Raw genomic sequence first — 22,915 nt, 5'->3', positions numbered from 1 at the left:
AAAGCGATTAGTGAAATTGACAGAAATTCGAAATATTTTTTTTCATATGTCAAACACGAGGCAAATACCACAACTAGTATCGGGCCCTTGTTCAGACAAGACGGGACTTACACAGATGACAACAAGGAGGTGAGCGAGATATTGAAATCCTAGTACGACTCTGTGTTTAGTGAGCCACTCGTCAGTCTGAAGATCGACAATCTAAATAATTTCTTCATGAATGAGCCTCAAAACTCCATCAATATATGCCACATTTCCGACATTACCCTAACTCCGACAGACTTTGGAAAAGCTATTGACAACATGCCCATGCACTCAGCCTCTGCCCAGATTCGTGAAACTCTGTGTTCATTAAGAACTGCAAGAAACGACTTTCACGTGCCCTAAGTATACTATGGAGAAGGATCTTAGACATGGGTGAAATTCCATAGTCACTTAAAACAACGGATATAGCCCCACTCCATAAAAGTGGCAGCAAAGCTAAGAACTATAGGCCAATAGCTCTAACGTCCCACATCATAAAAATCTTTGAAAGAGTGCTAAGAAGCATGATTGTAAACTACTTAGATTCCCAAAAACTGCACAATCCAGGGCAACATGTGTTCAGAGCAGGTCGCTCCTGCCTCTCACAGCTACTGGATCACTATAATATGGTCTTGGATGCACTGGAAGAAAAACGGTGCAGATGTAATATACACAGACTTTGCAAAAGCCTTTGACAGGTGCGATCATGGCGTAATAGCACACAAGATAAGTGCTAAAGGAATAACTGGCAAAGTGGGGAGATGGATCTTCAACTTTCTAACCAATCGAACACAAAGAGTAGTGGTCAACAGAGTTAAATCGGAAGATGCCATAGTGAAAAGCTCTGTTCCACAAGGCGCAGTACTCGCCCCATCCTGTTCCTCAACCTCATATCAGACATAGACAGAGATGTAATCCACAGCACCGTATCATCCTTTGCAGACGACACTAGGATCTGCATGAGACTGTCATCTATTGAGGACACGGTTAACCTCCAAGAAGATATAAACTAAGTTTTCCAATGGGCAACGGAAAACAATATAATGTTCAGTCAGGACAAATTCCAACTACTCCGTTATGGAAAACTGGAGGAGATAATAACTAGAACAGAGTATACTACAAACTCTGATCATACAGTAGAGCGAAAAAATAATGTGAGGAACCTGGGAGTAGTAATGTCTGAGGATCTCACTTTCAAGAATCACAAAAGTGCCACGATCACAACTGCAAAGAAAATGATAGGATGGATAATGAGAACGTTCAAAACAAGAGATTCCAAGCCAGTGATGATCCTTTTCAAATCACTTCTCTCTAGGTTTGAATACTGCTGTACATTAACATCTCCGTTCAAAGCAGGTGAAATTACAGATCTAGAGAGTGTACAGAGAACCTTTGCTGCACATATAAGTTCCATTACTGGGAATGCTTGGAAGCACTTGACTTGTACTCACCGGAACGCAGGCGAGAGAGATATATCATAAGCTACACTTGGAAAATCCTACAAGGAATGGTCCCGAATCTACACAAAGAAATCACTCCCTACGAAAGTAAAAGACTGGGCAGGCGATGCAAAATACCCCCACTGAAAAGTAGGAGCGTCATTGGTACACTAAGAGAAAATATCATAAGTTTTCGGGGCCCAAGACTGTTCAACAGCGTCCCACCAAGCAGAAGGGGAAATACCAATAGGCCCCTGGCTACCTTCACGAGGGAGCTGGACAGATACTTAAGTCGGTGCCGGATCAGACGGGCTGTGGTTCGTACGTTGGACTGCGTGCTGGCCAGTACGTGCGGGGGCGTTGATCCCCGGAATACCCTCCAGGTAGGTAGGTTAGTGATCCATATCCAGTCATTCGTGAAATCCAGCCCAGAAACCATGCCATCTTATTTCTATCTGAATTAATTCTTACCTCTCTTAAACCTGGGCAGTTGGTGTTGAGACGATTGCTCTGTTTACCTCAGGTGGAGGTAATCAGCTAGACCTCTTACACGTGGCCCCAAAGTAAAAGGAATTCGCATTCAATAATACGTGATGTACTTATATGGAAGGGTAATAGAGACCCTGGACACCTGAGATACCTGTATGAGTCGTATGTAACTACCTGGTGCAGTAGCAAGACAGCCGTTATCGCAACGAAATGTTGTCCAATTTGGGTCGTAATGTGTTATCGAATGTTAGAATACTTCACTGCAAAAGGCCTTTTTTTTTTAATCGCTATAGTTTCGTGTATAACTAATTAGGGGGTAAACCGGCGTTGCCCACTACCCCAGCGAGAGGCACTCCTCGCTGGCTGGAGTGCTTCTTCATGTATAAGTATTTTAATCCTCTTTCAGGAATTAAAGTGTTCTTAATAATTAAGTGTACAGGTGATATGCAGACATAATAACTTACATGGAGTCAACAGACAATATAAATCTTACCAATTTTGCAATGTGACAGATTTGGAGTCCAAGCTGTGCGACAGTGGCGTAAATTGCACCAACACCTATGCCTCCTGCATAGATGAGTGGGACACTGCTCTCAATGTGTCTGAGGGCCGTTGTCGCTGCAAGCAGAGCTACGTCGACTTGTCGCCAAACAATGAAACCAACCCGGGAGAAATCTGTGTTAGTAAGTGGTCTAAATGTTACCAGTAATGTTTTTTAGAGTCTAATGTCTGTGGCTTCAGTTTGTGTTTGGTGATTTTGTATATTAAGTCTCTCCTGAGCGTCAGTTTATTATTATTATTATTATTACTATTATTATTATTAGTAGTAGTAGTATTTGTATTAGTATTAGTATTAGTATTATTATATTTAAAAAAGAGCGCTAAACTCATATAAATCATTCGACTCATTTATTTAAATATTTGAATTAATACATTACCTTACATCAGTTGACAAAACAATGAATGAAAAGTTATCCCAGTCGTCAGTAGAAAGATGACATGTGTATCCCAATCGTAAGTAAAAATGTGAAGTGTGTATGTCAGTCGTAAGTAGAAATGTGAAGTATGTCAGTCGTAAGTAGAAATGTGAAGTGTGTATGTTAGTCGTAAGTAAAAATGTGAAGTGTGTATGTCAGTCGTAAGTAAAAATGTGAAGTGTGTATGTCAGTCGTAAGTAAAAATGTGAAGTGTGTATGTCAGTCGTAAGTAGAAATGTAAAGTGTGTATGTCAGTCGTAAGTAGAAATGTGAAGTGTGTATCTCAGTCGTAAGTACAATGGTGAAGTAAGTTTCCAAAGTCGTAAGTAAGAAGGTGATGTGTGTCCCAGTTGTCAGAGGAATAGAAGAATATCACAGATGTAAGTACAAAGGTAAAAAATGTATTATGATTATAGGTAGAAACAGTATATCAGATACAAGAAAAAAAAGAAGAGTTTATCATCCGTTAGAAGAATGGAAGGTTACCAGGACCACCTGCAGTACCAACCACAACTACACAGTGCAAGATAACATTAAACACTCCACTCGGTAAGATTACATAGTGCAAGATAACATTAAACACTTCACTCGGTAAGATTACACAGTGCAAGATATGAATGCACACATTATACAAGTTATTATCAGAGTGCTCGTTGGCTAAATCATTTTCGTTCACTCCCCCATCAGTAATAATAATAATTAGTAGTAATCACACAGTAACAATAATATAATAATCATTCAGGGGAAGCACTAAACCCATAAGGATCATACAGCTTCTGGGGAATGGGAGAGTTGAATTAATCAGGCTTAATCCAAAGGAGGTGTTGGGTAGCTCATGTTCTTTGGATCAAGAGCTCTTCACCCTTGTCAAGGCATCCCCTGTTGAAGGGATATAAGCAAGCCTAGAGGATGAACGATTATTTTATTATTACTATTATTATTATTATTATTATTATTATTATTATTATTATTATTATTATTATTATTATTCCACAGTGCCCTGCAGCCCCAGTTTCTGTTACAAAGGCGGTCAGTGTGAGCTAGACAACATATACTTCACCCGCTCCTGCAGGTAGGCCTACTGCCATTCAATTTACTGGTTTAGTAACATATACTAACAACCTGCATGGCAACAGAACAGCGGGGAAAAAATGTGATAGTTCTGCATATGTAGACCTCCATTCAATGTTCTTTTCTGCTGAAAAAGATCGATTTGGAAGATACAGATTTATAGACCAACTTAATTTACCCATATTTCTGTCTCCATGTGGTTTTAACACTTTTGTTTATATACTAGAATGTGGTAAATCTAATTTTAGAAAATTAACGATGGTGGTGTTGACGGTGAAGGTGGTTCTTGACCCGGTGATATAGGTGATGGTAGTGGTGGTGGTGGTGATTATAGTGATGCAGGTGATGATAGCGATTATAGTGGTGTAGGTGATGGTAGTGGTGGTGGTGGTGATTATAGTGATGCAGGTGATAATGGCGATTATAGTGGTGTAGGTGGTGGTAGTGGTGGTGGTGCGGTTATAGTGGTGTAGGTGATGGTAGTGGTGATGGTGGTGATTATAGTGATGCAGGTGATAATGGCGATTATAGTGGTGTAGGTGATGGTAGTGGTGGTGGTGATTATAGTGTAGGCGATGGTAGTAGTGGTGGTGCGGTTATAGTGGTGTAGGTGGTGGTGGTTGCGATTACAGTGGTGTAGGTGATCATACTGGTGATGGGGGTGGTGATTATAGTGGTGTAGGTGATGGTAGTGGTGGTGGTGCGGTTATAGTGGTGTAAGTTTATTCAGGTACATATACACATAAATACAGCTGCATAAGTTATCCTACATAGCAGCATATATGCAGATTACCTAGGATAACCTAAGAAAGTCAGACAGAGTGACTTATTTCCATTGAAGGTCCTTGATATGTCTTATTATTCAAACATTATAAAGAGATATACTAAGAAGAAGGTAAACTGAGTTATTTACATTTACATCAAAGAGAGGATAGATCACAGTAATACGTACATGTACGTTAGTTATACCAGAAATCATTCTCCTCACTTTCTGTCGCTGTATTCATCAGGTACCTTTTGGCTCTCTTCTTGAACTGGCTTATGCTATGACTGGCTTTGACATGTGCAGGCAATTTGTTTCACTCCTTTATTGCTGTACAGTAAAATGTGTTTGAAGCCTGGTCACTGACTGTGGGTACTACAAAGTTGTGCTCTCTTCCCCTAGTACAATAATTACTTTGGTTCCCAACCTTGACAAACTTGACAGCAAGATATTCTGGACACTATTTGTGAGCAATTTTATAAACGTGATTTAACTTCAATTCTTTTCCTCTGTCTTCAGCATTCAGCATATCCAGTTTTGTACTTCATCTTGGTCTGCATGCGCTCTTACCATTTTGTTCCGGGTGATTTGTAATCTATCTTTTAATTTTTTTTTGTCAAGGCAGTTTTTTTTTATTGTTAAAAGCAAGAGTAATATGTATGACATTGTACAAGAGCTAGACATACGGTCCAGCGAGCCTTAGTAAGTAGACATTGTGCTTGTCTGTAGAAGAACTTTCAGTCTGGCACTCGCTTTCTTTACTACACTGTTCTGTATCAATTCTTCAGATATGCATGGGTCAAAGTGGATTCCCAGATATTTCACTGAGGAAACTGAAGTGGTGGGTTCGCCATTACACCGGATACTAAAATTATTTACTCTTTTTCAGTTTATGTTTCGTAACAAAGAGTATGGCTTCATTTATCCCGAGGTGTAACAATAATTTGTTGTCTACTAACCATTTGCTTCAGGACTCTAGCTCTAGTGATAATACATTAGCTATATCTTGTGGGTCTTTACCCGGCACTAACAGAACACTGTCATTTGCATACAATAGAAGCTTACACTTGACACTGATGGTCATGTCATTCACATAATATAGGACCCAGAATATTACCTTGGGAAAACCCACATGCTTCTGGCAGGGGTTCTGATTCTGTGGTGTTGATTTTGACAGTTTGTTTCCTGTTGCGCAGATAGAACTTAAACCAGTTTACAGAACCTAGGCCGATAGCATGTAGTTTCCTACATAATATATTGTGGTTGACCGTATCGAAGGCCCTTTGCAAGTTTAAGGTTCATACCTATGAGATTCCCAAGCGACATTTCAGTTCTTAGGTAGTCAATCAGATTAATTAGGGAGATGTCGGTCGAGTAATATCTCCTAAAATCTGACTGATAACTATCAAAAATGTTGTTATCAAGAAGATAATTAACTACTTGACAATACACCGCCTTCTCTAGAATTTTGGACATCACACTGAGTATACTTACTGGCCTGTAGTTGCTGACATCAGACCAACTATTTTTCTTGAAGATAGGAGTAACTCTGGCCTCCTTGAGCCCCTCCGGAATGGTATTAGTGGTAACGGACAAATTTATTATGTGTGCAGTGGAGATTGGCAATTCAGAGGCACCATCTTGTAAGAACCTAGCAGGGATGTTATTTGGACCGGTGCTCTTAGTTGGGTTTAACTTAATTCTTTTCGCACGAAGTCATAAGATACTCATACTAGTTGGCAACTGTTTGGGGTGACGCCTTTATTGGTGTAGTATGTTTTAGATTTATTGGAGTCTGTGTTAAGGGTATTCGATGTAACAGGCAGTGTTGATGCAACAGATGTGTAGTATGAATTAAAATTATATGCCATTTTAGTTATTTCAAGGCATACCTCATTATCGATTTTTAGTACTATATTAGATCTATCGAATAGTTTATGGTTATACCCCAGCTGTTTTAGTTGTCGCCAAAGCTTTCTGGGGTTATTGTATTCGATTTTTTAGCAATAGTGTTTGCCTTTGTTCCTTTTATAAGCCTCTGCACTCTGTTCCTCACCCTTTGGAATTCATTTAGCGCTGCAATATCCTGTCTGTTTGTCTTAAATCTTTATAGCAACTGATCTCTGAATTTATTATCTAATATCTCAATGGTCATCCAGGGTTCAGTTCTTCGTTTCATCCTAACCTCTTTAACTGGTGCAATATTATCAAGGATTACAATGAGCAAGGTTTTGAATTTTTCCCAGGCATTATTTAAGAACATAAGAACATAAGAACGAAGGAACACTGCAGAAGGCCTACTGGCCCATGCGAGGCAGGTCCAAGTCTCCTACCGGCTTAAGCCAATGCACCCAACCTAGTCAGGTCAGGTCACATTGACTTAAGGGAGGAACACGGCAACCGACCTGGTAGCACAAGCTATCAGGTCCAACTCACACCCACCCACATCTACTCATGTATTTATCCAACCTATTTTTAAAGCTACACAACGTTCTGGCCTCTATAACGGTACTTGGGAGTTTGTTCCACTCATCCACGTTCTTGCACTTTGTTATAGCTGTCCAATCAAAATTGTGTAGCCTATTTACCAGTGTTTCTTTACTATAATTTCTAGTTGACCTCATTTTTATTGTCTTGTGTAGGCCTATCCTATCCCTAGTGATTTTCCTGGTGCAATAAATGATGAAATGATCACTAAGACCTGTGGTAATGACACCTGACTGACTAATGTTATCAGAATGGTTACAAAGTATATATATGGTCGAGTATGGTGGTTGAGAAGTGAATAATCCGGGTTGGTGCATTAATTAGTTGAGTGTAACCATTTAATCCCAGAATTGACTTGTATATGTATATGGCCCATTTTTGTTGTTGTTAACAGATGTTAAAATCTCCAGTATTACTATCTCACAGTTGTGCTCAATTTGGAAAAGAATCTCGAAAAGTCTTCCAAGAACTGATCACGGGGGGTTGGTAATAATAATAATAATAATATCTTTATTTACTACAAGTACATGTACAAGGTATACAGGCCTAACTGACATCAATAACATGCTACTATATAGAAAGCTGCTTGTTATGCTGAGCATTTCGGGCAAATTAAGTCAGTTTTGTCCCAGGATGCGACCCACACCAGTCGACTAACACCCAGGTACCCAGTTTTTAAACTGATGAGTGAAGAGAGACAGGGACAGCAGGTGCCTTATGGAAACACGTCCCTAATGTTTTCCAGCCGTACCGGAGGAGATTCGAACCCCGGACCTCAGTGTGACCTGAGTGCGCTAGCGATCAGTTCTAATAATCATCAATATATGGCAAGGGTTCATTTGTAGTAAAAAAAATAGGTAAATCACTGTCGGCATTACTGAAGGGTAACTGAGCTAAAGTGCATTTGTTACAAACAAACTGATATTTAGCACCATTAACATAACCAGACATAACATCCTTACACAATTCACATACGATGTGTTCACTGTTTTTCCTCCGTGCCTTAGTACAGTGTAAACATGTGTCTGGTGTTATTTGAGGTAACAATACTGGCTCTGTCGCCTCACGTTGTTCTAAGCATGCATTACAGATCAATTTAAAGTTATTCCTAGCTATTAATTCATATTCATCATCACTGATTTTGTAGGAGTACCTTACGAGCACCCAGTCCTAGGTGTAGGTGATGGTAATAGTGGTGGAGGCGATTATAGTGATGTAGGTGATGGTAGTGGTGGTGGTTTGATGATCTTGGAGGTGATGGTGCTTGTGGCAGTTGTATGCTGAGATGTTATCTCAACTAGTTCATTGGCAGTGCTGCGCTGACGAGTGAAGCCACGATATGGAGATCTGTCTACCACCATTCTCTCTTTCTCTCTTATCCACCTGACTATATCGTTAGCAAGACAACATGCACAAAGTAGAGGGAACACCCTACACTCGTAGACAGAGAAAGAGATGAGCAAGGATTAACTATCACAGAAATAGCACTAACTGAGACTTTCAAATTAACAGGAATCATTCAGAGAATATTGTTGAAGGTTGGGGAGGGGGGGTTACCTGGAGTCTACCTGGAGGGTGTTCCGGGGTCAACGCCCCCGCGGTCCAGTCCTTGACCAGGCCTCCCGGTGGATCAAGGCCTGATCAATCAGGCTGTTATTGCTGACCGCACGCAGTCCAACGTATGAACTACAGCCCGGTTGGTCACGTACTAAGTAAGTTTATTCAGGTATACACAAATACGGTTACACAGAATATCATACATAGCAGCAAGATAAGATTTCGTTCGGATTTTTAACCCCGGAGGGTTAGCCACCCAGGATAACCCGAGAAAGTCAGTGAGAACTGTCTAACTTATTTCCATTGTGATCCTCAATCTTGTCCCCCAGGATGCGACCCACACCAGTCGACTAACACCCAGGTACCTATTTGCTGCTAGGTGAACAGGACAGGTGTAAGGAAACGTGTCGGAATGTTTCCACCCGCCGGGAATTGAACCCGGGCCCTCCGTGTGTGAAGCGGGAGTTTTAGCCACCAGGCCACCGGGCCTCCTAGGATAACCCAAAAAAGTCAGACAGAGTGATTTATTTCCATTGGGGTCCTTTTACCTTATTATTATAATATAAAGGTGATACTATCTTATTACTATTCTATAAAGGAGATAACATCTTATTATCATACTATTAAGACTATCTACTACACGAGTCATTAAGACTATCTACAATACGAGGGTCATTACTAGAAATAAGGTTGACATGTGGAGGCAGTCTGTTCCATTCCTTTATTGCTGTACAATAAAAGGTGGAAATAAATGGTATAAAATACCGACACAATGGAAATATAAACACATATGCAGTATAATGTGCTCCTTTATTGACTACGTTTCGCCCACACAGTGGGCTTTTTCAAGTCACAAACAGAACTGAGTTCTGTTTGTGACTTGAAAAAGCCCACTGTGTGGGCGAAACGTAGTCAATAAAGGATCACATTATACTGCATATGTGTTTATATTTCCACAATAAAAGGTGTTTGACGCCTGGCTGCTGACTGTGGGTACTACAAAGTTGTGCTCTCTCCCCCTAGTACTATGATTGCTTTGGTTCCCAATCTTGACAAAATTGACAGCAAGATATTCTGGACATTGTTTGTGAGCAATTTTATAAACATGATTTAGCTTCAGTTGTTTTACTCTGTTTTCAACATTCAGCATATCCAACTGCTGTAATTCATCTTGGCCTACATGCTCTCTTGGTCCCAGGTCCAGGATGAATCTCACTATTTTGTTCTGGGTGATTTGCAGTCTATCAGTTTTTTTTTGTCAAGGCAGAATACCATGAAGAGCAAGCGTAATCCATATGACATTGTATAAGGGCTAGACATAGGGTCCTGCAAGCCTCAATAGGTAGACACTGTGCTTGTCTGTAGAGGAATTTCAGTCTGGCATTCGCTTTCTTTACTACACTGTTCCCTATCAATTCTCCTGACATGCATGGGTCAAAGGGGATTCCCAGATATTTTACTGAGGAAACTGAAGTGATGGGCTCCCCAATACACTGGACATGAAAATTATTTACCCTTCTCAGTTTATGTTTCGTGCCAAAGAAAATGGCTTCAGTTTTTCCGAGGTGTAATGATAGTTTGTTGTCTACTAACCATTTGCTGCAGGACTCCAGATTATTATTATTATTATAATCAAGGGGGAAAACTAAACCCGTAGAATTATGCAGCGCCTTTGGGAGGATGTGGAAGGTATTCAGGCTTCAAGGAACTGGAGCACAGATCCAATTCCCTAGATCAAGACCCCCTCACCAGCGTCAAGGAACCTTCCTTGTGGGCCGGTCACGTACTGACTTTAGGTATCTGTCCGGCTCCCTCTTGAAGGCAGCCAGGAGTCTGTTGGTAATTCCCCTTATGCCTGGTGGGAGGCTGTTGAACAGTCTTGGGCCCCGGACACTTATTGTGTTTTCTCATGGTGTACTAATGGCACCCCCCCCTATTTTTCATTAGGGGTATATTGCATTATCTGCCCAGTCTTTTGCTTTCGCAGGGAGTGATTACTGTGTGCATGTTTGGGACCAGTCCCTTTAGGATTTTCTAGCTGTGGATTATGATGTATCTCTCTCGCCTGTGCTCCAGTGAGTACAAGTTAAGTGCTTCCAAGCATTCCCAGTAGTTAAGGTGTTTAGACGGAACTTATATGTGCAGTAAAAGTTCTCTGTACATTCCGTAGATCTGCGATTTTACCTCCCTTGAATGGAGATAATGTACAGCAGTATTCCAACCTAGAGAAACAAGTGATTTAAAAAGGGTCATCATTGACTTGGCATCCCTTGTTTTAAAGTTTATCATTATCTCTCCTATCATTTTCTTCGCAGATGTGATAGTGACAATGTTGTGATCCCTGAAGGTGAGATCCTCTAACATTACCACTCCCAGGTCCTTCACACTACTTTTCCGCTATTATTGATGTTGTTGATAATGATGTTAATAATATATTAGTGATGTCATCAATGGTGAAACCTCCAGTAAAATAATGTTCCTTTATCTTCCGCAGTTGCAATGAGTGGTATTACAAGGGACAAAAGTGCTCCACTGACCTAAGAGGTGAGTACCCCCCACCCTCTCTGTCCTTGCTTGTATTCTTCTCCTATTATTTTGATTGACCTCCTTCACTCACTCTACAGTCTGCCATACCCAGGTACCCTGGTTCATGTATAATCTTCGGGCATAGATTAACAGTTCAGAATACTACTTCATTATTGCAGAATATTACTCATGTTACTTATACAGAATATTAGGTGGTTAGTAGTTCTGAATATTACATAGTTTACATGTGCAGAATATTACACAGGTTACTAGTTCAGGACATTACTCAGGTTACAAGTCCAGAATACTGCTTGGGTTACAAATGCAGACTATTACTCATATTACAAGTGTAAGAATATTACGTGACTAGAACAAAATATTGCTGAAGTTAAAAGTGAAAAATATTACACAGTTATTTGTTCAGGATATTAACTCAGGTTAAAATTCAGAATGTTACATTCGAAGTGTCCAAAGGTGCTACAATAATAACGTTTCCAAGAACCATGTCCTAGTGTCTTTCCTCACTACTAGAATAATACCTAGGCCTTCAGAAAATTACTCAGGTTTCTACCAAGGCCTTCAGAAAATTACTCAGGTTTCTACCTAGGCCTTCAGAAAATTACTCAGGTTTCTACCTAGGCCTTCAGAAAATTACTCAGGTTTCTACCTAGGCCTTCAGAAAATTACTCAGGTTTCTACCAAGGCCTTCAGAAAATTACTAAGGTTTCTACCAAGACCTTCAGAAAATTACTCAGGTTTCTACCTAGGCCTTCAGAAAATTACTCAGGTTTCTACCAAGGCCTTCAGAAAATTACTAAGGTTTCTACCTAGACCTTCAGAAAATTACTCAGGTTTCTACCTAGGACTTCAGAAAATTGCTCAGGTTTCTACCTAGGCCTTCAGAAAATTACTCAGGTTTCTACCTAGGCCTTCAGAAAATTACTCACGTTTCTACCTAGGCCTTCAGAAAATTACTCAGGTTTCCACCTAGGCCTTCAGAAAATTACTCAGGTTTCTACCTAGACCTTCAGAAAATTACTCAGGTTTCTACATAGGCTTTCAGAAAATTACTCAGGTTTCTACCTAGGCCTTCAGAAAATTACTCAGGTTTCTACCTAGGACTTCAGAAAATTACCCAGGTTTCTACCTAGGCCTTCAGAAAATTACTTAGGTTTCGACCTAGGTCTTCAGAAAATTACTCAGGTTTCTACCTAGGACTTCAGAAAATTACTCAGGTTTCTACGTAGGCCTTCAGAAAATTACTCAGGTTTCTACCTAGGACTTCAGAAAATTACTCAGGTTTCTACCTAGGCCTTCAGAAAATTACTCAGGTTTCTACCTAGGCCTTCAGAAAATTACTCAGGTTTCTACCAATGCCTTCAGAAAATTACTCAGGTTTCTACCTAGGCCTTCAGAAAATTACTCAGGTTTCTACCTAGGCCTTCACAAAATTACTCAGGTTTCTACCTAGGTCTTCAGAAAATTACTCAGGTTTCTACCTAGGACTTCAGAAAATTACTCAGGTTTCTACCTAGGCCTTCAGAAAATTACTCAGGTTTCTACCTAGGACTTCAGAAAATTACTCAGGTTTCTACCTAGGCCTTCAGAAAATTACTCAGGTTTCTACCTAGGCCTTCAGAAAATTACTCAGGTTTCTACCAATGCCTTCAGAAAATTACTCAGGTTTCTACCTAGGCCTTCAGAAAATTACTCAGGTTTCTACCTAGGCCTTCAGAAAATTACTCAGGTTTCTACCTAGGCCTTCAGAAAATTACTCAGGTTTCTACTTAGGCCTTCAGAAAATTACTCAGGTTTCTACATAGGCTTTCAGAAAATTACTCAGGTTTCTACCTAGGCCTTCAGAAAATTACTCAGGTTTCTACCTAGGCCTTCAGAAAATTACCCAGGTTTCTACCTAGGCCTTCAGAAAATTACTCAGGTTTCTACATAGGCCTTCAGAAAATTACTCAGGTTTCTACCTAGGCCTTCAAAAAATTACTCAGGTTTCTACCTAGGCCTTCAGAAAATTACTCAGGTTTCTACCTAGGCCTTCAGAAAATTACTCAGGTTTCTACTTAGGCATTCAGAAAATTACTCAGGTTCCTACATAGGCTTTCAGAAAATTACTCAGGTTTCTACCTAGGCCTTCAGAAAATTACTCAGGTTTCTACCTAGGCCTTCAGAAAATTACTCAGGTTTCTACATAGGCCTTCAGAAAATTACTCAGGTTTCTACATAGGCCTTCAGAAAATTACTCAGGTTTCTACCTAGGCCTTCAGAAAATAACTCAGGTTTCTACATAGGCCTTCAGAAAATTACTCAGGTTTCTACCTAGGACTTCAGAATATTACTCAGGTTTCTACCTAGGACTTCAGAAAATTACTCAGGTTTCTACCAAGGCCTTTAGAAAATTACTCAGGTTTCTACCTATGCCTTCAGAAAATTACTCAGGTTTCTACCTAGGCCTTCAGAAAATTACTCAGGTTTCTACCTAGGCCTTCAGAAAATTACTCAGGTTTCTATCTAGGCCTTCAGAAAATTACTCAGGTTTCTATCTAGGCCTTCAGAAAATTACTCAGGTTTCTACCTAGGCCTTCAGAAAATTACTCAGGATTCTACCAAGGCCTTCAGAAAATTACTAAGGTTTCTACCTAGACCTTCAGAAAATTACTCATGTTTCTACCTAGGACTTCAGAAAATTGCTCAGGTTTCTACCTAGGCCTTCAGAAAATTACTCAGGTTTCTACCTAGGCCTTCAGAAAATTACTCAGGTTTCTACCTAGGCCTTCAGAAAATTACTCAGGTTTCTACCTAGGCCTTCAGAAAATTACTCAGGTTTCTACATAGGCTTTCAGAAAATTACTCAGAAAATTACTCAGTTTCTACCTAGGACTTCAGAAAATTCAGAAAATTACTCAGGTTTCTACCTAGGCCTTCAGAAAATTACTCAGGTTTCTACCTAGGACTTCAGAAATTTACTCAGGTTTCTACCTAGGCCTTCAGAAAATTACTCAGGTTTCTACCAAGGCCTTCAGAAAATTACTCAGGTTTCTACCTAGGCCTTCAGAAAATTACTCAGGTTTCTACCTAGGCCTTCAGAAAATTACTCAGGTTTCTAGCTAGGCCTTCAGAAAATTACTCAGGTTTCTACCTAGGCCTTTAGAAAATTACTCAGCTTTCTACTTAGGCCTTCAGAAAATTACTCAGGTTTCTACATAGGCTTTCAGAAAATTACTCAGGTTTCTACCTAGGCATTCAGAAAATTACTCAGGTTTCTACCTAGGCCTTCAGAAAATTACTCAGGTTTCTACCTAGGCATTCAGAAAATTAATCAGGTTTCTACATAGGCCTTCAGAAAATTACTCAGGTTTCTACCTAGGCCTTCAGAAAATTACTCAGGTTTCTACCTAGGCCTTCAGAAAATAACTCAGGTTTCTACATAGGCCTTCAGAAAATTACTCAGGTTTCTACCTAGGACTTCAGAAAATTACTCAGGTTTCTACGTAGGCATTCAGAAAATTACTCAAGATTCTACCTAGGCCTTCAGAAAATTACTCAGGTTTCTACCTAGGCCTTCAGAAAATTACTCAGGTTTCTACCTAGGCCTTCAGAAAATTACTCAGGTTTCTACCTAGGACTTCAGAAAATTACTCAGGTTTCTACCTAGGCATTCAGAAAATTACTCAGGTTTCTACCTAGAACTTCAGAAAATTACTCAGGTTTCTACCTAGGCCTTCAGAAAATTACTCAGGTTTCTACTAGCCTTTCAGAAAATTACTCAGGTTTCTACCTAGAATTTCAGAAAATTACTCAGGTTTCGACGTAGGCATTCACAAAATTACTCAAGATTCTACCTAGGCCTTCAGAAAATTGCTCAGGTTTCTACCTAGGCCTTCAGAAAATTGCTCAGGTTTCTACCTAGGCTTTCAGAAAATTACTCAGGTTTGTACCTAGGCCTTCAGAAAATTACTCAAGTTTCTACCTAGGACTTGAGAAAATTACTCGGGTTTCTACATAGGCTTTCAGAAAATTACTCAGGTTTCTGCCTAGGCCGTCAGAAAATTACTCAGGTTTTTACCTAGGCGTTCAGAAAACTACTCAGATTTCTACCTAGGACTTCAGAAAATTACTCAGGTTTCTACCTAGGTATTCAGAAAATTACTCAGGTTTCTACCTAGGCCTTCAGACAATTACTCAGGTTTCTACCTAGGCCTTCAGAAAATTACTCAGGTTTCTATCTAGGCCTTCAAAAAATTACTAAGGTTTCTACCTAGACCTTCAGAAAATTACTCAGGTTTCTACCTAGGCCTTAAGAAAATTACTCAGGTTTCTACCTAGGCCTTCAGAAAATTACTCAGGTTCCTACCTAGGCCTTCAGAAAATTACTCAGGTTTCTACCTAGGACTTCAGAAAATTACTCGGGTTTCTACATAGGCTTTCAGAAAATTACTCAGGTTTCTGCCTAGGCCGCCAGAAAATTACTCAGGTTTCTACCTAGGCTTTCAAAAAACTACTCCGGTTTCTACCTAGGACTTCAGAAAATTACTCAGGTTTCTACCTAGGCCTTCAGAAAATTACTCAGGATTCTACCTAGGCCTTCAGAAAATTACTCAGGTTTCTACCTAGGCATTCAGACAATTACTCAGGTTTCTACCTAGGCCTTCAGACAATTACCCAGGTTTCTACCTCGGCCTTCAAAAAATTACTAAGGTTTCTACCTAAACCTTCAGAAAATTACTCAGGTTTCTACCTAGGCCTTCAGAAAATTACTCAGGTTACTACCTAGGCCTTCAGAAAATTACTCAGGTTTCTACCTAGGCCTTCAGAAAATTACTCAGGTTTCTACCTAGGCCTTCAGAAAATTACTTAGGTTTCTACCTAGGACTTCATAAAATTACTCAGGTTTCTACCTAGGCCTTAAAAAATTACTCACATTTCTACCTAGGCCTTCAGAAAATTACTCAGGTTTCTACCTAGGCCTTCAGAAAATTACTCAGGTTTCTACCTAGGCCTTCAGAAAATTACTCAGGTTTCTACCTAGGCCTTCAGAAAATTACTCAGGTTTCTACATAGGCCTTCAGAAAATTACTCAGGTTTCTACATAGGCCTTCAAAAAATTACTCAGGTTTCTACCTAGGCCTTCAGAAAATAACTGAGGTTTCTACATAGGCCTTCAGAAAATTACTCAGGTTTCTACCTAGGACTTCAGAATATTACTCAGGTTTCTACCTAGGACTTCAGAAAATTACTCAGGTTTCTACCAAGGCCTTTAGAAAATTACTCAGGTTTCTACCTAGGCCTTCAGAAAATTACTCAGGTTTCTACCTGGGCCTTCAGAAAATTACTCAGGTTTCTACCTAGGCCTTCAGAAAATTACTCAGGTTTCTACCTAGGCCTTCAGAAAATTACTCAGGTTTCTACCTAGGCCTTCAGAAAATTACTCAGGTTTCTACCTAGGCCTTCAGAAAATTACTCAGGTTTCTACCAAGGCCTTCAGAAAATTACTAAGGTTTCTACCTAGACCTTCAGAAAATTACTCAGGTTTCTGCCTAGGACTTCAGAAAATTGCTCAGGTTTCTACCTAGGCCTTCAGAAAATTACTCAGGTTTCTACCTAGGCCTTCAGAAAATTACTCACGTTTCTACCTAGGCCTTCAGAAAATTACTCAGGTTTCTACCTAGGCCTTCAGAAAATTACTCAGGTTTCTACCTAGGCCTTCAGAAAATTACTCAGGTTTCTACATAGGCTTTCAGAAAATTACTCAGATTTCTACCTAGGCCTTCAGAAAATTACTCAGGTTTCTACCTAGGCCTTCAGAAAATTACTCAGGTTTCTACCTAGGCCTTCAGTAAATTACTCAGGTTTCTACCTAGGCCTTCAGAAAATTACTCAGGTTTCTACCTAGGACTTCAGAAAATTACTCAGGTTTCTACCTAGGCCTTCAGAAAATTACTCAGGTTTCTACCTAGGCCTTCCAAAAATTACTCAGGTTTCTACCTAGGACTTCAGAAAATTACTCAGGTTTCTACCTAGGCCTTCAGAAAATTACTCAGGTTTCTACCTAGGCCTTCAGAAAATTACTCAGGTTTCTACCTAGGCCTTCAGAAAATTACTCAGGTTTCTACCTAGGCCTTCAGAAAATTACTCAGGTTTCTACCTAGGCCTTCAGAAAATTACTCAGGTTTCTTCCTAGGCCTTCAGAAAATTATTCAGGTTTCTACTTAGGCCTTCAGAAAATTACTCAGGTTTCTACATAGGCTTTCAGAAAATTACTCAGGTTTCTGCCTAGGCCTTCAGAAAATTACTCAGGTTTCTACCTAGGCCTTCAGAAAATTACTCAGGTTTCTACCTAGGCCTTCAGAAAATTGCTCAGGTTTCTGCATAGGCCTTCAGAAAATTACTGAGGTTTCTACCTAGGCCTTCAGAAAATAACTCAGGTTTCTACCTAGGCCCTCAGAAAATTAGTCAGGTTTCTTCCTATGCCCTCAGAAAACTACTCAGGTTTCTACCTAGGCCTTCAGAAAATTACTCAAGATTCTACCTAGGCCTTCAGAAAATTACTCAGGTTTCTACCTAGGCCTTCAGAAAATTACTCAGGTTTCTACCTAGGCCTTCAGAAAATTACTCAGGTTTTTACCTAGGCCTTCAGAAAATTACTCAGGTTTCTACCAAGGCCTTCAGAAAATTACTAAGGTTTCTACCTAGACCTTCAGAAAATTACTCAGGTTTCTACCTAGGAGTTCAGAAAATTGCTCAGGTTTCTACCTAGGCCTTCAGAAAATTACTCAGGTTTCTACCTAGGCCTTCAGAAAATTACTCACGTTTCTACCTCGGCCTTCAGAAAATTACTCAGGTTTCTACCTAGGCCTTCAGAAAATTACTCAGGTTTCTACCTAGGCCTTCAGAAAATTACTCAGGTTTCTACATAGGCTTTCAGAAAATTACTCAGATTTCTACCTAGGCCTTCAGAAAATTACTCAGGTTTCTACCTAGGCCTTCAGAAAATTACTCAGGTTCCTACCTAGGCCTTCAGAAAATTACTCAGGTTTCTACCTAGGCCTTCAGAAAATTACTCAGGTTTCTAACTAGGCCTTCAGAAAATTACTCGGGTTTCTACCTAGGCATTCAGAAAATTACTCAGGTTTCTACCTAGGACTTCAGAAAATTACTCAGGTTTCTACCTAGGCCTTCAGAAAATTACTCAGGTTTCTACCTAGGCCTTCAGAAAATTACTCAGGTTTCTACCTAGGCCTTCAGAAAATTACTCAGGTTTCTACCTAGGCCTTCAGAAAATTACTCAGGTTTCTACTTAGGCCTTCAGAAAATTACTCAGGTTTCTACATAGGCTTTCATAAAATTACTCAGGTTTCTACCTAGGCCTTGAGAAAATTACTCAGGTTTCTACCTAGGCCGTCAGAAAATTACTCAGGTTTCTACCTAGGCCTTCAGAAAATTACTCAGGTTTCTACCTAGGCCTTCAGAAAATTACTCAGGTTTCTACTTAGGCCTTCAGAAAATTACTCAGGTTTCTACATAGGCTTTCATAAAATTACTCAGGTTTCTACCTAGGCCTTGAGAAAATTACTCAGGTTTCTACCTAGGCCGTCAGAAAATTACTCAGGTTTCTACCTAGGCCTTCAGAAAATTACTCAGGTTTCTACATAGGCCTTCAGAAAATTACTCAGGTTTCTACCTAGATCTTCAGAAAATTACTCAGGTTTCTACTAGCCTTTCAGAAAATTACTCAGCTTTCTTATTAGAACTTCAGAAAATTACTCAGTTTTCCACCTAGGACTTCAGAAAATTACTCAGGCTTCAACCTAGGCCTTCAGAAAATTACTCAGGTTTCTACCTAGGCCTTCAGAAAATTGCTCAGGTTTCTACCTAGGCTTTCAAAAAATTACTCAGATTTCTACCTAGGCCTTCAGAAAATTACTAAGGTTTCTACCTAGGACTTGAGAAAATTACTCAGGTTTCTACCTAGGACTTCAGAAAATTGCTCAGGTTTCTACCTAGGTCTTCCGAAAATTACTCAGGTTTCTACCTAGGCCTTCAGAAAATTACTCACGTTTCTACCTAGGCCTTCAGAAAATTACTCAGGTTTCTACCTAGGCCTTCAGAAAATTACTCAGGTTTCTACCTAGGCCTTCAGAAAATTACTCATGTTTCTACATAGGCTTTCAGAAAATTACTCAGATTTCTACCTAGGCCTTCAGAAAGTTACTCAGGTTTCTACCTAGGCCTTCAGAAAATTACTCAGGTTTCTACCTAGGCCTTCAGAAAATTACTCAGGTTTCTACCTAGGCCTTCAGAAAATTACTCAGGTTTCTACCTTGGCCTTCAGAAAATTACTCAGGTTTCTACCTAGGACTTCAGAAAATTACTCAGGTTTCTACCTAGGCCTTCAGAAAATTACTCAGGTTTCTACCTAGGCCTTCAGAAAATTACTCAGGTTTCTTCCTAGGCCTTCAGAAAATTACTCAGGTTTCTTCCTAGGCCTTCAGAAAATTATTCAGGTTTCTACTTAGGCCTTCAGAAAATTACTCAGGTTTCTACATAGGCTTTCAGAAAATTACTCAGGTTTCTGCCTAGGCCTTCAGAAAATTACTCAGGTTTCTACCTAGGCCTTCAGAAAATTACTCAGGTTTCTACCTAGGCCTTCAGAAAATTGCTCAGGTTTCTGCATAGGCCTTCAGAAAATTACTCAGGTTTCTACCTAGGCCTTCAGAAAATTACTCAGGTTTCTACGTAGGCCTTCAGAAAATAACTCAGGTTTCTACCTAGGCCCTCAGAAAATGACTCAGGTTTCTTCCTATGCCCTCAGAAAACTACTCAGGTTTCTACCTAGGCCTTCAGAAAATTACTCAAGATTCTACCTAGGCCTTCAGAAAATTACTCAGGTTTCTACCTAGGCCTTCAGAAAATTACTCAAGTTTCTACCTAGGCCTTCAGAAAATTACTCAGATTTCTACCTAGGCCTTCAGAAAATTACTCAGGTTTCTACCAAGGCCTTCAGAAAATTACTAAGGTTTCTACCTAGACCTTCAGAAAATTACTCAGGTTTCTACCTAGGACTTCAGAAAATTGCTCAGGTTTCTACCTAGGCCTTCCGAAAATTACTCAGGTTTCTACCTAGGCCTTCAGAAAATTACTCACTTTTGTACCTAGGCCTTCAGAAAATTACTCAGGTTTCTACCTAGGCCTTCAGAAAATTACTTAGGTTTCTACCTAGGCCTTCAGAAAATTACTCAGGTTTCTACATAGGCTTTCAGAAAATTACTCAGATTTCTACCTAGGCCTTCAGAAAATTACTCAGGTTTCTACCTAGGCCTTCAGAAAATTACTCAGGTTCCTACCTAGGCCTTCAGAAAATTACTCAGGTTTCTACCTAGGCCTTCAGAAAATTACTCAGGTTTCTAACTAGGCCTTCAGAAAATTACTCGGGTTTCTACCTAGGCATTCAGAAAATTATTCAGGTTTCTACCTAGGACTTCAGAAAATTACTCAGGTTTCTACCTAGGCTACTAGGCCTCAGAAAATTACTCAGGTTTCTACCTAGGCCTTCAGAAAATTACTCAGGTTTCTACCTAGGCCTTCAGAAAATTACTCAGGTTTCTACCTAGGCCTTCAGAAAATTACTCAGGTTTCTACTTAGGCCTTCAGAAAATTACTCAGGTTTCTACATAGGCTTTCAGAAAATTACTCAGGTTTCTACCTAGGCCTTGAGAAAATTACTCAGGTTTCTACCTAGGCCTTCAGAAAATTGCTCAGGTTTCTACCTAGGCTTTCAAAAAATTACTCAGATTTCTACCTAGGCCTTCAGAAAATTACTAAGGTTTCTACCTAGGACTTGAGAAAATTACTCAGGTTTCTACCTAGGACTTCAGAAAATTGCTCAGGTTTCTACCTAGGCCTTCCGAAAATTACTCAGGTTTCTACCTAGGCCTTCAGAAAATTACTCACGTTTCTACCTAGGCGTTCAGAAAATTACTCAGGTTTCTACCTAGGCCTTCAGAAAATTACTCAGGTTTCTACCTAGGCCTTCAGAAAATTACTCATGTTTCTATATAGGCTTTCAGAAAATTACTCAGATTTCTACTTAGGCCTTCAGAAAATTACTCAGGTTTCTACCTAGGCCTTCAGAAAATTACTCAGGTTTCTACCTAGGCCTTCAGAAAATTACTCAGGTTTCTACGTAGGCCTTCAGAAAATTACTCAGGTTTCTACCTTGGCCTTCAGAAAATTACTCAGGTTTGTACATAGGACTTCAGAAAATTACTCAGGTTTCTACCTAGGCCTTCAGAAAATTACTCAGGTTTCTACCTAGGCCTTCAGAAAATTACTCAGGTTTCTACCAAGGCCTTCAGAAAATTACTAAGGTTTCTACCTAGACCTTCAGAAAATTACTCAGGTTTCTACATAGGCTTTCAGAAAATTACTCAGGTTTCTACCTAGGCCTTCAGAAAATTACTCAGGTTTCTACCAAGGCCTTCAGAAAATTACTAAGGTTTCTACCTAGACCTTCAGAAAATTACTCAGGTTTCTACATAGGCTTTCAGAAAATTGCTCAGGTTTCTACCTAGGCCTTCGGAAAATTTCTCAGGTTTCTACCTAGGCCTTCAGAAAATTACTCACGTTTCTACCTAGGCCTTCAGAAAATTACTCAGGTTTCTACCTAGGCCTTCAGAAAATTACTCAGGTTTCTACCTAGGCCTTCAGAAAATTACTCACGTTTCTACATAGGCTTTCAGAAAATTACTCAGATTTCTACCTAGGCCTTCAGAAAATTACTCAGGTTTCTACCTAGGCCTTCAGAAAATTACTCAGGTTTCTACCTAGGCCTTCAGAAAATTACTCAGGTTTCTACATAGGCCTTCAGAAAATTACTCAGGTTTCTACCTAGGACTTCAGAAAATTACTCAGGTTTCTACCTAGGCCTTCAGAAAATTACTCAGGTTTCTACCTACGACTTCAGAAAATTACTCAGGTTTCAACCTAGGACTTCAAAAAATTACTCAGGTTTCTACCTAGGCCTTCAGAAAATTACTCAGGTTTCTACCTAGGCCTTCAGAATATTACTCAGGTTTCTACCTAGGACTTCAGAAAATTACTCAGGTTTCTACCTAGGCATTCAGAAAATTACTCAGGTTTCTACCTAGGACTTGAGAAAATTACTCAGGTTTCTACCTAGGACTTCAGAAAATTACTCGGGTTTCTACATAGGCTTTCAGAAAATTACTCAGGTTTCTACCTAGGCCGTCAGAAAATTACTCAGGTTTTTACCTAGGCGTTCAGAAAACTACTCAGTTTTCTACCTAGGACTTCAGAAAATTACTCAGGTTTCTACCTAGAACTTCAGAAAATTGCTCAGGTTTCTACCTAGGTATTCAGAAAATTACTCAGGTTTCTACCTAGGCCTTCAGACAATTACTCAGGTTTCTACCTAGGCCTTCAGACAATTACTCAGGTTTCTATCTAGGCCTTCAAAAAATTACTAAGGTTTCTACCTAGACCTTCAGAAAATTACTCAGGTTTCTACCTAGGCCTTCAGAAAATTACTCAGGTTTCTTCCAAGGCCTTCA

The 22,915-nt window shown here is 39.7% G+C and overlaps 2 protein-coding genes across 3 annotated transcripts in view; one reads left to right on the top strand and one right to left on the bottom strand.

Moving 5' to 3' along the window:
* The window catches only part of LOC138855138 (gastrula zinc finger protein XlCGF26.1-like), a 69,233-nt gene extending 66,666 nt beyond the window's left edge, over nucleotides 1-2,567 (bottom strand). Inside the window, exon 1 of the mRNA XM_070102595.1 lies at nucleotides 2,446-2,567. The gene's annotated coding sequence lies outside the window, so the exon portion shown is untranslated. The remainder of the gene's footprint in view (nucleotides 1-2,445) is intronic.
* Nucleotides 1-22,915, top strand: part of LOC128702908 (uncharacterized) — a 46,357-nt gene that overhangs the window by 4,970 nt on the left and 18,472 nt on the right. For both annotated transcript variants that reach the window (XM_070102596.1, XM_070102597.1), the window contains 3 exons: nucleotides 2,465-2,635; nucleotides 3,926-4,001; nucleotides 11,302-11,351. In XM_070102596.1, coding sequence (XP_069958697.1) covers nucleotides 2,465-2,635; nucleotides 3,926-4,001; nucleotides 11,302-11,351 — 297 coding nt within the window. The remainder of the gene's footprint in view (nucleotides 1-2,464; nucleotides 2,636-3,925; nucleotides 4,002-11,301; nucleotides 11,352-22,915) is intronic.

This window comes from Cherax quadricarinatus, chromosome 82, assembly GCF_038502225.1.
Source record: "Cherax quadricarinatus isolate ZL_2023a chromosome 82, ASM3850222v1, whole genome shotgun sequence".
In the NCBI taxonomy this organism is placed as follows: Eukaryota; Metazoa; Arthropoda; class Malacostraca; order Decapoda; family Parastacidae; genus Cherax; species Cherax quadricarinatus.
Note: the sequence above shows the minus strand (reverse complement) of the source record. Positions and strands in the feature narration are given on the sequence as shown.